Raw genomic sequence first — 15,985 nt, 5'->3', positions numbered from 1 at the left:
CCAATTTGCCTGTGCCACCCCTATTTTAACTACATACTACATCATGTAACAGCTTGAAAAGCTTTTCAGTGACTTTTTCTTTCCTCCACGTTCTCACAATGCTACTCAGTTTCTTTTAGCAACACGGTAATTACTGCAGCAGATCAAACCTTAAGTTCTGCAGTTTAGTGCTCAGTACCATCTGCCTCCAAAAAAAGTGGTAAACACTGCAGTAATTAAGCTAGGGGAAGAGTCTCCCCGAAATACTAGTTCTCATTTACTTTTCCCCCATAGGCTTAAGGCTTAAACCAAATCCCTTCAGCAAGATATCAGTATGGAATCACTGTGTTCACTTGCAATTACTTGATCGTAGCTTATTCACATTTCCACCTCATACACAGATCTTCGTATTTTAAAAGGCAGCTATCCAGAGTGCTTTCCACAATTAACACAACAGAGGTTTTCAGCTTGAAGGTTATTCCAGCCAGCCACAGTATCTGCTTCCAAAATTAAACCTGAACAGCTATGGCTGGCTGAGTGTTTCCAATCTCCAAACCATGCTTCATCTCTCTTGAGCCGTGGCCCTCCTTCCCCCGCGGCAGCACGTGCTTTACTTTTTGTAAGTCCGGATTGCCTTGACCATTTACAACCTTCCTGAACTTCTCTGTGGCAATATGCAAAGGCTGAAAAATCATGCTGTAAGCACACAGAGCAAGGTTTGCTAAAATACATGATTAGATGATTAGCCAGACTGCTAAGAACCTTACGCAGGAAGCAAGGATTTGAGGCTCCCTCCCCTGCAACAGGGTTTCAGAGATGAAGTGTTCAGTCATAACATGGGAGACCCTTTTGCCTAGTGCTACCGTACTGCCTCCTCCCCTACAGAAGCCCTTCTGATATTTCTTAGGCACCAGAGGGCATATTTCTATTAACAGACTCGACCAGAAGTGAAGGATTCCGCACTCCGTCCTCTATTCATCCCCACTGGCAACGGCCGGCGCAGCACCCAGGCGTTCCCGAAACGGCTCCCGCAGGACACGCTACGCTGCAGGAGGAGCATTTCCAATGTCAACGAAGTGAACAGGACTTCTCTTTTGCAAGGGGACACATCACACACCCCCACCCTTTTTTAGCATAGCAGTCTTCAAAATGACTACATCAAAGCTTCGTTTTAATTGACACTGAAAACCTGTTTTCACTGGGCCCTTTAATACATAAGGTGACTAGAGTAAGTCTCTCTATAAAGAGCAGGTGTAAGAAACTAGTCAAGAAGGGGGAAAGAAGAACCCACACTGTTAGCTGTCTGGTATTTATTACTTTTTAATACAGAGAAGTCACAACAAAATATTCTCTAACAACACACGCAAATGATATCATAACCAATTATTTTAATTTCATCAACATTCATTTGCTATGTACATATTCTTCCATCTGCAAAAGTGCAATCCAAGAATGTCTCAACAAGAAACCTTTATGGACAAGTATACTTTTGAGGGGTTTTCTCACCAGTGGCCTTAAAACAACATGTTTGTCCTCGGTTACCTCGTACAGCAAAATGAAGAGTACATGGGGGAAAAAAAAAAAGAAAAAAGAAAGAAATTGGGTTAGATGCCTCCTTTGTAGGAATATTCCCTATCTTCCCAACTAAACTCGTTATGAATACACTGCTCACTACCGGAGATGTTAATGCAAATAGACTACAGGATAGTGTATGGGCTGGCTATAGAACACCGTAGTTTTAACAAGAATTTCAGGCTCATCACCTTGGTAATGTCAAATTATACATCAGCATGTAAAAGATGTCCATTGTGTTAGTTACAGTTATCAAAATTTAATTTTAAACATCCTACTGATGGATGAATTCATTTTTACACATCCAAAATATGAAGTCTATCTAAATGCAAGCCTCTCGTATGGAAAACAGAGTTAACTACTGGAAAGAAAAGCATTTGCACATGCAACTCCTATTACTATCACAAGGAGTATCGTGCACTTAAGAGTAGAATGAATCTCCAAATCCAGAGGACTGTATTCTCGTTTATGAAACATATTTCAGGCACAATTTAATCTGACCACAGGCCAGATTTAAAAGAACACACAGCATCAGAAAAATGAAAGGTAACGAAGAGTAAACTTTAGCCAAACAAGCAAAGCAAGCAGCTCCCTAGCTAGGGAAATCTTTTCCCTTTTGACACATTTAAAAGCTCATGGCCACTTCCAGTGCTCGTCAAGATGGACAGCAAACCAACTGCAGTCTAGTTTAACCTCTGAAGTAGCCATTAGGTCCCAAAGAAGTTACCTCTGCCTTTGTACTTATGCAAAGCCCAGCTGAAACTCTCATGGCCAAAGGGTGGGCCTGACTGCTTGACTGGAATCATGCATATTACAAAAAATACTGCATTTTGCAGTAACCCAAGACCAGTTTTCAGTACCAGCAAGAAGCAAGGAAAGCATTCTCTACAAGTTAGGGACAATTTACTTTGGAGTGAAAGTTCAGAGGAATCTTTCCGTAGCTCAGCTGGTTTCCATCGAGGATCATTTTTACAGTGCTACATGTGCTGCAAGCCTCCAGTTGAGAGATGTGTTTTGCAAGAAAATAGGCATTTCCTCAAGCAGTAGATAAGACTCACTTAGCGGCAGAATGAAAAGGAAAAGCTGATGGAGAACTAAATTGTTTTCTTGGATAGATTTGTACGTAACTCCTTGTCACCGTTAAGACTTCAAATACGCTTTCCCCTTCCCATTTTCTCAGTCTGCTGCATTCTTGGTTTTCACTTGAATATACTGTACAACCTTTCATAGGCTTGTGTTTTTAAAGCTGGCCAAATTCCCTTTCTCCATGTCTACTCATTCTCGATTGTCATACATACATGTCTGGAGAGGCATCGAAGTACTTAAAGGACAGAATTATAAATTAAGTTACTCTAAGGAAAGCAAATGAACAAGTATTTGGAAGGACTCCAGATCCCACTTCTCCTCTACCACGTGCATTGTACAGTGACACTTCCCCTCGTCGAATGCATGGAGAAGTGGGTACACAACACCAGGTAGCCTATGTGGGAATCAATACCCTAGACTCATGGCATGAGTGACTAGCACTCAAGACCAAACACTACAGTTACAGATGTATCCTTTAATTTTTCTCATTACAGGAGCTTTGTCTTTGCTGTGTGATTTCAGGCCGCTGGAACAGTCTAGCCGTTGTCCATCTGGTCTGGTTCTGCCAGGCAAAGCAACTCGAAACCTTGTTAGCCACCCTAACTCCATCAGGTTGCTCAACATACCATCAAAGCTGAAGGGCCCATCCTCCCTGAGGAGTTAATTCAGATTATAACTTGATTGTTCTCCGTCTACACTGCACAGCTAACCAGGTTTTATCTGCTAGACACCTTCTTCCAGCGCAGGTATGCCTGGACCAGCTCCTGCTCCTATGGACAATGGTTACAGTGCTGGTCCCGCTGCAACTGGGCTCGGTGTTACTTGGTTTGTGGTAGCCACACCAGAACAGTGTTAGAAGTACCCCAAAGTCCTTCCCATAATTCTCCTTAAAAAGAAAACAGGTTTTCCCAAAACTGGCACAAACAGGGAAAAACTGTACAAAACCCCAAGGATGTGCTCCAGACCCAAAACCAAACACAGGAGCGAGGACAGAAGGAGGGGAGCGCCGGTGATGAAGGCTACCGCAGCCTGCTAACATGGTTGTTCAGACCAGCAGCGGATCACCAGTGTAACTGTACGAGATAGACAGTCTGGATGTGAAAACCATTAACGTGAGCTGGCTGGCTTCTACGGACATTACCACTCAAGTTAGCAGGAAGTGATCTGTGCCAGCATAAGCCCTCTGTGCAGCTCGAGTATTACTAGAAGAGTGGCTAATGCTAAAAGGAGCTAATTCTGCAGTGAAGACAGCCAGGAAATAAAACTGTGAACTTGGCATTTTTATGCACAAAGAAACATGGATATTCAGTTTGAGTTTTATATGTGCACATTAATTTCTTAAGTTAGCAGAAAGCATAATTCTCAGTCCAGCATATGAAACATTTTTTTGGCTTCCGACTTCTTTGTTTTCTTTCCCAGGGTGGCAGAGTATCAGGGCCATTTTCGAGATCATGATTTCAACAGATACACTCTTTAAAAAGATTCTAATCTGGGAAAACCAAACAACTTCAGAAGAAACTAAAAATAATCCCACCTCATAAACAGAAACAAACCCCACACCTCTCGAGTGGACAAACACTCCATAAATACACTATGGAGAAAAGCAAAAAAAGCCCCTCCCCTAGATCTCAATTGGCTTGAGAAACCAAGCAAAAGATTAATCACCTATTTTAAAAAAATTTTTTAAGGAAGGGAGAAATGGGAACCAAGAAACAACAACTGCAGAGTCTACAGGGCCAAGCCCTCTGATACAAGTTCACTGCCTAATGCATAGTCTATTATGTACAGCACAGAGGCATGTAGAAAGTAAATACGCTAGGTTTGCTTTCTTAAAAAGTCTCCAAGTTTTTAGATCCTGGACAACGCAATTTGGAAAGACAAAGGTGCAGCAATTAGTTGTTTTAAAAAGCAACGCCATGTTTTGTACTCAGTACCTCTCAGCTCTTACAGGTCTGACGGCCCAGATCCCACTTCACGGTCCTCCTTCCACACCAGTCACACCAGTCCGCAGCAGGCAGCAAAGCCTCAGCCCTAGCAGACACATACAAACACATCCCCATTCAGCTCAGCCTGTTCCTTCCCTAAAATGTCTGTGAAGAAACACCTTTAAATAAAGCATTTTAAGATCTCCAGCTTGTTTTGGTATGAACAGGTGACCCGGCTGGGCACATGACAGCCCTGGTGGAAGCAGCACTATTGCCGTATGGTCCGTCAGTGAGGGCAACGCACATCAAATGCACACGGCAGGAAGACGCTATGCCAAAAAAAAAAATAATTCATTTCAAGATTGTATTTTCTGGCATACATTTACATTCACTTGTCACAATACCTTAGTTTACCCCGTCTCGGGAAATCTGAAAGAAAGCCTGCTGAGGCAACTGGCAGCACGGGGCCAGCTCCTGCGCCCGTGGGAACCAATGCGAAAGGCTGAATGAATTCAACAGTAACAGGACGGTTTCTTTCCAAGGATTTCCCATTTCCACCAAGCTGGAGGGGCAACAACCCTACACAATTACCCACTTTCCAACCTGACATATTTCTCTGTCCTGTAGGTCTCCCCACACCCTTCCTATAAACTGTATTACAATTATACAAAAAAAATAAAACCAAATCATTTTTAGCTGAACTCCACCCCACACTCGGGATATATTCAAAGGCCATTGAATTGGCTTGCCTCCAACCTTCACAGAGATCTTGTCAGGAGGATTCCGGTTTTAACAACATGTATATATATACATATTAATATGTACACAGACAAAGAAGCTGCTCTTTCAGTTAGAAAAGAAATTAAATTTCATCACAGAATGAATCCTATAAAAAGATATGTAATAAAGTTGAAATACCCATAAAATAGCTATTACTAAAGCAAAGCTTTCGTCAATAAGCCTCCAAAACTTTAAATGAAGAAAATGGCTTCACGAAGTGGTAGTCTAGATTTCCACAGTGAGGACACTGCTGGACGTTGCTGTATTCAGAGAAATACTGCATGCCAATCCGTACATCTATTACTGGCTTCCCACAGTGCTTACAGTTCAGTCGAGCCTGTAAAAACAAAGAAACAAACAAAAAAACCCTTTTGAAATAACCAAACTCGCCTCCGCTTCTCGCCTCTGAAAAAGAGAGCATCGCACGCAGCCCCCTGCCCTGCCCTCCCCGGCAGGAGAGGGGGTAAGTCAGGAAAGTGGCAGTAACGGGATCTGCTGGTAAGGACATTCCTCACCCGGACTGGTAACTTGCAGGCATACACAATGTTTTTCACATGAAATACCACCGCCGAATTCTGGTGAGTAAGCTACCTCCCACTCTGACTGACAGGAGGTGGAGAACTTCAAAGTTTATGTACGCACACGATTGTTTTGTGTTGATTAATCTCTGAACCAATTCCTCAATCCCCAGAACAAGAAGTGCTGCCTCAATAAATCATTAATGAAGCCCCAAAGTGAAGAGAGAAATTTTACATTTGTACCATGCAATTCAACCGCTTATGCTGACGTTTGAACATGATCTGTCTATGAAATATATCAGCATTTTAATCTTTCAGCTTAAGAAAGGTGTAACTCGATCTACTTTATCAGCATGGCATGGTATTGCATCACTTAGGTATCTATTTAAACATTTATAATACGTACCAGGTTATACAAACTAAACATCACTTCAAGCACAAAAACTATTCTACAAAATCCAACTGAGAAAGGACCAACATTAACAGGGTGGATATGAGAAATAATTAAATGTCAAGGGTGAGGACAGACAGAGCTATTAATGTTCAGCAGTAACAAAGAAAAGTAAGTCTTCAGAAGACACCTAGCTGAGAAACCCAGCCCATTTGATGTAAAGAAAGCGACAGGCGGTGTGAAAGCTCAGCAGGCCGTTTGAAATACTCAAGAGAAGCAGAAGAGATTGGAGACCGTAAAGGAGTTTAAAGGTGGCAAATGAGCAGCGAGGGCCTGAGCTGTACCATAGCTTAACCTCGCAGCCCAATATGCTAACGAAAGCTTCAGCTCTCCACTGAAAAGAACAAAAAATTATTTTCTATGGCAATCTTGATTTAAGGAATTTTCCTGGGATGAGGAGAGGAAGAAATTATTGAAGTACTATTACTGTTGCAACGAGACTCAAAAAGAAACAAACCATCAGCTCCACAGCCATCTGCTCTGCTTGAAAAACAGAAATTCTAAGAAATACAATCTAGTAGGGCACGGATTTGTATGACTTTCTTAACCAAAGTGTTGGTTTCCCCCCTTGCTACTGTCCAGCACATCAGCTATCTGCCAGTAACCTGACAGTGGCTACAGTTCATTATCCGACATGCACATTTGTGATGTATAATTAAATATTTTGAAATAAGGTATGAAATCATTCAAAATAGAAATTAGCAAGGCAATTCGGAGTTAAATTATATACCATATTTAAATGTCATTCCTCTGTATGCACCGAATCATCTGTAACAATCACGGTGAAACAATAATGCGTATTATCTGGCAATCATAGTCACTGCAGCTGATGATTTCATAGTCAGTTCTATTACTTACCGTGTACTGTCACACTGTCCATTAATCACATAATTAAGGCTCTTGTAAAATGAGACCTTAATTCTTGTCTTGTATATTCAACAGAAGCAATTCAGATTTTAATTTCCTGGCTTTTACAGAGCTAGCAAGTCAGCATCGGTGTTTTATCTTTAAAAGTCCCTATTATTAAAAAAAAGTTACAATCTCAAGAGGCACTAAATTTGGAGGCAATATCTCTGTCTTTAATTATAATTGTTAGCAATGTCATTTTATCCAGAAGCAGCAACTCCAGAGTCTTTTGACACATTTTGGTATATATGTTAAATTTAAAATAAAATGGCATTTTGCCTATCAACAAACCTAGATTTTAGATTACTCTTAAGCACGCACAATACCATGAAGTGATCATACTTTGAATGACTGCATCTCTGCGAGGGTCCTGTTCGCACCCAGTAACAAAACCCGTGTGTCCGAAGGCAACAGCCCGCTCCTGAGCATCCCGAGTGGACCACTGAGCCGTTCCCAGACAAATGCTTTTTCCATGGCTCTCTACCCCTACCTATACAACAAAAGTGCTCTGCCCATTGCATGGACAATTCTCTTGGATGCTGACGACCCTGCTGCCTCAGGCACGTACCTCAGGCAGTAACCCCGGGCCTTGGATCTTTCTCACCCAAGGTATAGATTAGGCGAGCATTTAATGAAAACTAAGCTGCTTCAGGCTGTGGTGGAGTACCATCACCAGAGTCAGTCGCCACAAAGATTAAGGAGAGCTGGGTAATCTCCAAGCACAAAGACTCTTTAGACCTTTCCGTTCCCCTGGCTTTTTTGCTACAATTATCTTATGATAAAACACAATTCAAACAACTATGAGAACCCTGAATACATGAAACATCAGCTGAAAATGTGCAACTGTCATTAAAACACTACTGGAATTATACCTGATGCCAAAGATACTTGCTAGGGATCATCCCAAGGATCAGATTTAACTGTGGATGCATTTAAAGGGGCTTTATTTAAAAACATAAGTAATAACCACTGACCACTGCATTGGTTTGTGTCTAGCTATCGGCCTTTGTGCCTCATAAGTTAAGACAAAGAGACAGGGACTCGGTCAGCTTTCTTGTATAGCACTCATAGGTACAGGCTGGAAAAGAAGGATGAAAGAGGGGAAGGGAGAAGAGAAACACAAACCTTGGCTTTACTTATCATCACTTGGAATTTCACCTTCGGAGTCTTATTTACGCACGGTACTAACCTGACAACAGGGAGATGCTGCCAGAATATCGTAGGTATACATAGTTCCCAGCTGATGCCAGCTTCCATCCCATCGGGACTTGCACTTAATGCAGATAATTTTGTGAACCCCTTCTAAGCAGTCTACGCAAACAGCATAGAGGTGCATAAGCCTTCCTGTGGACAGGAAAGACACTTATTAAGGAGACTAGAACAGAAGATTAAAACAGACATTTCCCGCAATGTATTATCTGCCCTTTAGTGATACAAATCACACCTTTTTTTTTAAAGGGTGAATGATAAAGTAAAAAATGTTTCTCTATGGGAAATACGTAGGGCTTGACTGAAGCTATTTTCCATGGATGCAAAACTCCAGGATTAGTCATCACCCTGCCCACCCTCCTTTCCTCCGTTTGCTGGTAGACCTTAGCAAAATATTTTATAAAAGGAGCTGCTTAAGCTCAGTGAACAGATGCCAGGTTAAGCTATGTGATCAGCTGCAGTGTTTCCAAAACAAGGATTGTGCCCTAGCTTCATCCCCACCTGACAGAAGAAGTGGAGAAGTGTTGAAGCTTATTAGCAAGCTGGGTACAGATTCCTTTAACAACTTGCCAAAATCTTCCAGCAAAGAGGGAGCTAAGGACCTAATATTCCTCATGGAAAAAAGCAACAGCCAGAAGAGCGATTTTCTTTCATGTACTTTTTCCTGACCATTCATTTACAGTAAGTATATTTAAAAACATTATATATTACACATACAGATCTTAACATGCCATTCAGAACTATGAATCTTTCGAGCTCTATCATGACCTTAGGCTCTGTACACACAATGACTTTCAAAACCTGAGTTATATTGACTTCCAAAAAAATCAAGCAGCCCAGAATTGAAAATGAAGGATTTTCTCTCCATAAATGTTACTAAACTCACCAATGCAAAACCTAAGATGCAAATTTCACACAAACCAAAAAGCCCTACACAAATTACAAAGAGCTGGCATCTAGATTATGCCCGATTTGTAGTGATTGAATCCATTTGTAATTTAATAGTTGGCTATTAAAAGTGGGCTGACAGAGAGTACTAATTCTGTAATATACCATATTTTGCACTGCTATACAAGACAAAGTTAAGAACTACTGCAGTTACAGATCAGCTACAAAACAGGACTGCATATAATATGTGTTTATTTTGGAATGCAATTTGTGCTTTTTAGCATCCAAGTACTGAACACATCACAACCTGTAATTTAAAGAAGACACACATCTCGTACCTTTTCTAGATAAAAGGGAATAAAATATTAACCATTTATGATTAGTCCATACCAGATACTTTAAAACTAATGGTTTGGTTTTTAAGTTGTTTTGTTTTTTAAGCCAACTATTTTAGAAAAATGAGAAGACAAGCCAGATTCTACTTAAAATATACATATGAAATAAACTTGCTAGTATGAGCTGGTAAAAATTGACTTATTCCACATTGACGTGTTCAGTTGTATAAAATGTGATGTGATGAGACTGAAGTGCAAATATAATAAACTCTGTTCCTGAAGTGAACACTTGAGATTGGATTGAGATTTCAAACAATTTCCCGCACGGAAGTTTTGCGTTGGGCAGGAAGATAAAATAATTTTCCTCATCTGAAGTTCTACACTGCTCCCGCACATTGTAATACTGCATTTCCCCACCGCTTAATTTTCAGGATCCTTGTTATATAGGAAATGAGGCACCTGACATCTTAAACATGCCTGAAATAAAAGAAGTGATTTTCTGTACTGAAGAGAAAATAATACCCTAGAACAGCACCTTGCAAGCTTACTTTCATTTCAAAGAGTACTTCTGATAACAAACCATTTTACCCAGGACAAGGAGGTAAAAATTTTAACAATTAATTATTCATGGTATCTTGTCTGAGCAAGTTTTTCACATGTATCGTCCAATCGGTAAGGAGCAATTAATTAAAAAAAAATAATAATTTCACAGAGTTTCATTCTTGGTGGCAAATGTTAACAACTGATGAGTTTCACTGTTACTAAACCAGCTATTAGTACTGATAAAATCACAAGGACATTGTGCATGCCTCCCCACCAAAGAAGTAAGCATTATTATCTCACATACATATATTCTGTTTATCCTGGAGTTTTTTTAGCTCGTGTATTCGCCTATTACTTTTTCTCCTTAAAATACATTAGGCAAGACAGAAACAATGTTAGCATGAATACAGTTTAGTGACTTAGTGCACAGTGATTGAAGGAAAGAAAAAAAAAACCAACACAAAGTTTGTTGAGCAAAGGAATGTTACATTAACATGTATTATGACCATGCATGGGATATAACATATTTTATTGAAAGGAGAGAAACTTAAATGTTAAGATACCTCTCGTCAAAGCCTTCCCAACACACTTTTCAGCATATAATTCTGTTTTTGAACACCAAACTATAAATACTTTCTCTGACTTATTTTAGCCATGCTGGCTGCCAGCAGGCTGCAGGACAGGCGTGTGCTGCCATGTACCACCCTGATCACTTAGTTTGGGACACAGCTTTCAGGAAGAGCTGAAGCTCATCCTAGCCCACATCCATTTGTTTCTCTAGGAGGAGAAAAGTAATACACGCCTTGGTCTCAACTCAGCTTGGAGCTGGGGCATTATTAGGATGCAGTCCGAACAGGTGGGAGTTTGGAAAGAAGTCTAAACCTACACCCTTGCTGCTTCAACCCACCATATTAAAAGCTTGCTTTTACTACGTCCGACCTCCCCAGGCCAGTGTTAACACAGGCCAGACTATAGTCCTTTTCGTATAACAAAAAAATAGTTCACTATAAAACAAAACTGATATTCTTTAGTCTCAAAGCAGATGAGAGGCATCTCATCTCACCGGTGGTACAAATGTAACTTTCACCCATGCTGCAGCACAGCATGCTTAAATTTAAAAGGTTGTTGAAAAGGTTGATGTATGTCTTGGAGTAAAGCTCACAACAGATAAATCAGCACGCACATGCTGCAGAACAGAGTGGCTGGAAAACCTTCCCATGGTCTACCTAGAAACCAGATGAGAAATCTCTTAACTGTAAACCCAAACACGAGGCATGGATCTTTCTACACGGCATTTGCTCCTTGTAATTCCTTCCTGAGTGTTTCAATCTGATCCACGTGATAATGTGGACGTGACTTCAAGTTTTACAGAACTGCTTAAAAATGCAGAACCGGGATGAAAATCTAAAATGGGAGGGGCAGGGCACAGAAGGCAGTTCCATCATTTAATGAAGCCTAGCATGACTGACAGACAACCTGTACCTTGAAGGTGACAGGGAACATCATATTCAATCTCATCGTGTCTCGATGGGCTAAGGAACAGGGTCCCGTCCACCAGCGGAAACTGTTCAAACACTGGCAGCGCCCTGTGGCATAGCGCACAGTTTACAACGTTCCTGTGGCTGGCACTAAGAGCAGCAAGGATAAACTTCCGAAGGTCCTCCCCTTGGCCCACCTGGGCATCGTCTTCCATCCGCACATGGAAAGTATTCAATTTATGCCTGGGGATATGAGTCAGCAGCTCGGACAGATCGAGCCTTCTCAGAAACTGCACAGGGGCATCGAAGTGTCCTGATCTATGTGCTTGCAAACCAGCTGCCCCGTAATCAAAATGCGCGTTCCTGAACATGCCCCCACCAGCCATGTTCTTCTTATGGGGCTCCAGGTGAATGGCGTTCTTCAAAAACTCTCCTAAGTATCGCGAGGAACGAGGGCCACTGAAATGCGTGGGGGCAAGAATAGAGTAGCCGGTGGGTGGGGACTGGCCGGGAGAGACACAAGGCGAACGAACTGCGTAGCTGCCGCCCATGACGCCCTTCTCCTGGGAGTTCTGCCTGTCCATCGAGTGCCTTCGCTGGAGGTCATGACTCAAGCCTTTCTGCGGCTTGTTGGCCGGCCTGCCCTTTTTGGCCTCCTCTGCTGACTCTGCCGTGGACCTTCCCGTGCTCTTCTCTAACACTGATTTTTTCTTCTTATCATCCTGCATTCGCTTCACCTGGTACCAGTCAGTGTCCTTCTTTAAATGACCCTGCCCACACCGACAGGAGCAAAAGCGAAAAGCCAGGTCATATCCCTTCTTTGTCCACATGTTTTGGCGACACTGCTTTTCGTTCCAGCTCCTGGCTCTGCCAATGCAATTGAACTGGACGAGAATGCTGCTTTCCCACTCGTAGAAGCACTGAAGGTGCATCCAGGTGCTGTACGGACAATGCTCGTTGTTGCATATAACCTTCTGGTAGTCATCCTTCTCCAGGTCCACCGGCCTTCCAAAGCTACAGATCAGTGGAGTAGCACAAGGGGCTTCTGTGGAAGATAAAACAGATACATTAATAACTTAATGGCCCACTTACTGCAACACTTCTTTAAACGCCGTCCCAAATACGCACACAAACTCTTATTTGTGATCCGTATTATCGAAGGGCCCCCCCCACAAGTACTAGCTCCGGGTCAGGGCAAAAAGCAGTCTTTGCCAAATAAAGTTAAGTACATGAAAGGAGATACGGAAATGAAGGAATAAGGAAACAAAATGACATTACAGTTTGTTTAATATTCAAAGCCAAAGCACCTCAGAAGCATTAGCCCTCCTCAAGGGTTTGTGGATACCGTTGTAAAGGCTTTAAGAAGTAAGGAGAAAGCTTTGTGGATATTTCTGGAGGGTTGCTTTGAAGCCTGAGAGACAACATGGGGCGAACACACAGAGATGCTTGTTTGAAAAACAAGTAGGCAACACAGCCTGGCTTTGCTATCACAGGGGAGGCAGGAATTGATCTTTTCTTTGGGACTGAGCAAGAGACAACAGCTAGGGAGAGGAGGAGGAAGCAGAGGACTTTGAAAAGCAAGACTAACAGCTTATGTTCCTAAGTGCAGAAAGGAGGGCCTTCCTTACATTGCTCAGGCAAATACAGACTATACCACCATCACTGACCTACTGGATAGCTAAATTTCACAAACCAAATAGTTCTGCAACACAGACAGGTCAAAAAACCACATGCCATGTCGTCTTTTATCAGCAAAGTAGCAGCCTTTGCTATATCCTTGAGCAAAGAACAGTTTTATTTCAATTCTCTCCCTGCAACAATATCAGCTTCTACACAAAAACTTTCTACAATAAACGTTCATTTACAGACCAATGACTTTTTCCCTTCCCTCACTGAAGTACCACAGACTACAAACTACTCCCATTTCTGGCGGCTCAGTTGCAGCTGGGAGGCACAGAAAGGACAGGAAATTTTCAGCTGGAGTTTCTACTGGATCTTAAGAGTTTCTAATTATGAAGGTTTCAGATGCTTCGTCAAGTATTACAAATATTTTTCCGCTGTATTTCTGACTTCCTACTTCCTCCCCTTCACCAAAAAACACTGCTCCAACAGGGCTGGCAGGCTGCCTTTTAACCTCTGTAATTGCTGCATTCAAACACTAGCAGGCTTCTTCAGGGTCTTCCATGGTCAAGTGCTGTCTCACCCTGAGCAAAACAGCGCAAACGGCTCCCTGCAGTTCCCAAGTCTCAGCCAGAGCTCCAGGGCTTGCAAAAGAGGTACACCGAGCCTCCTGGAGAGAGGCTGCCGTGATCCAAGTTTTTTTCCTTAGGACTTCAAATTTCTATCTGATAAGCAGGGAAAAAAGCACCACTCGGTTGCATTGCTTTTAATCCCATTCTTGTCACTGCCAGCACAAATAATACAACATAATTTGCAGTGGGATGATAGGTTTTACGCCGCTATGTTCACTTTTACTCAGACTTTCAGTAATAGACACACTACCCGTCATCATTCGTCCTACAGCAGTAATACACAAACCAGATGCTTTACAACAACAGATCTTTGCCATACTAGTGGCTTTGCCCCTTCCCAACAAGTTGTTGTTAAAAGGCTATAAACAAACAAACAAAATCTTCAAGGTTATCTTCAGTAAATTCAAGATTACGGTAGCTCTTAAGACCTATTTACCCAGAAGAGACGGGCACAAAGAGTACGAGAGAATTTTCCCAAGCCATTCCCTGGAAGATGCCACATCCTTCACCTCATTTGTCTGCCTCCGTTTTTAATGCCAGAAGCGGCACAGCTGCAAGGAGAATTTTCTGCAATACCTTTCCTTCAGGGACTAGACTATAAACTGCAACCAAGGTGCATTCCCAAAAATGTTCTCTTAAAGCAAAAAAAAAGGCTGTTTCATTTCAAAGGGTGGACTTCTTCAGTCATTAAAGACAAATTACCGAATTGCAGAGAACAGAGATAAGAGAGGCATTCCCTCAGGACTCTTTGGAAGTTCCTTCTATACATGTGACACTGACATTCTTACTAGTTGTCTCGGGTCTCTGAAAAGCCCACTAAGAACATGGAGGTTTTGAGATGTCTTTGAGAAGCATGAATTTTATTGGCTACCAATGACTAATTTTTCTCCACGCTTTTTACTGTGTATTATTGAGTATAACGTCACTGGCCAAGAGCAGAAGTGAACAACTTACCTGCCCTGAAATAAAATCTGTCAGTTTACCAGTTCAGAGTTCTCCCACCCATTCTCCCAGACTTCGATTGAAGTCACACTATGCCACGCTAAGCATGTCTGCAAAGTTCTTCTTTGTTGTCAGTCATTCTTTCATTATATTTAGGGTCTGAAAGCATAGTTTGCAATTATAGCATCCTTAAGAAATTCATCTCAGAAAGCCAGCTAAACTGAAACCATTAAAGGCAAATCATCAGAAGTCAGATATGCAGCAAGATACCAGAGGTACCAATATGAACAGTTCTCACTTACGCATTTCCTGTATTCATCTATTTTGGTACATATTCCTTTCCACCACTGTCAGAAGGCAGGAAGAAAGAACATGCCAAAAATCCACTTAAGCTCCCCCTGTGTTTCGGAGTGTAAATGTTCTAACAGTCGCAGGTATAATTATAGCTGAGAGCCGAGAAAGTTAGTATACAGACAAGTTGAGAGATCTCCACTTCAGAATAAAGACTTTACACTTCTTCATCCATACTGGCATAGTTAACTGACTAAAAAAGAAAAGTGTTTCCTCGATTAGCCTTTGAACATGTTTTTGGTTTTGGATGCAAAAACATACGATCTCTAGGCCCCTGGGAAGTTTACAGCCTATTCATTATGCGGACAAAAAATGCAATTAATAAAATAAGTGGGTGAAATACAGAAAAAAACACCACAGCCCATGTATTCCACAGAACATGTCCACAATTATTTGATTACGATCGTGCACTGGGTGTCTAGAGGCTATCGTAAAGGTGACTTTCAAGAGATTACTTCCCCTTTTCCCTGGTTGGTCAATGGAAGGACTGTGGAATGGGATCTTCTCCAGCTTCTCCTTGAGAACTTACAGATGCCAGATTACCCAAGGAACTTCCCACACAGCGTAACTATGAAAAAGAAAAAGCTTCAAGTTTTGGACAGCAATGTCTTTTTCAACATTTACGTTAACTAGGTGCCTACAAAGTTTTCAGACGTTCCCTCATCTGACCTTCTATCTGCTCAGTGTGAATTGGCTAGTCACACAACCACTACAGCAAAAGCAGGTCTAGAGCAGCAGGAAGAAAGCAACGGAGGGAACAAGAGCCTTCC

The 15,985-nt window shown here is 41.8% G+C and overlaps 1 protein-coding gene across 1 annotated transcript; it reads right to left on the bottom strand.

Moving 5' to 3' along the window:
- Positions 1–1,276: 1,276 nt before the first annotated feature.
- Positions 1,277–14,179, bottom strand: HECA (headcase homolog (Drosophila)). Its single transcript, XM_009319148.1, has 5 exons — positions 14,173–14,179; positions 11,675–12,715; positions 8,407–8,561; positions 5,667–5,679; positions 1,277–4,668 (listed from the first exon to the last, which is right to left on the bottom strand). Exons 1-5 carry the CDS (start codon positions 14,177–14,179, stop codon positions 4,610–4,612), a joined length of 1,275 nt encoding a protein of 424 aa, XP_009317423.1. The 3' UTR covers positions 1,277–4,609.
- Positions 14,180–15,985: the final 1,806 nt, after the last annotated feature.

The sequence above is a fragment of the Pygoscelis adeliae genome, unplaced genomic scaffold, assembly GCF_000699105.1.
Source record: "Pygoscelis adeliae isolate BGI_AS28 unplaced genomic scaffold, ASM69910v1 Scaffold172, whole genome shotgun sequence".
NCBI lineage: Eukaryota > Metazoa > Chordata > Aves > Sphenisciformes > Spheniscidae > Pygoscelis > Pygoscelis adeliae.
Note: the sequence above shows the minus strand (reverse complement) of the source record. Positions and strands in the feature narration are given on the sequence as shown.

Bases quoted from the DNA above. Each gene is read 5' to 3' on its own strand.
- HECA (XM_009319148.1), bottom strand. The intron at 8,562-11,674 runs GTACAGGTTGTC...TCCTGTCCACAG, and splicing joins TGTTCCCTGTCACCTTCAAG to GAAGGCTTATGCACCTCTAT.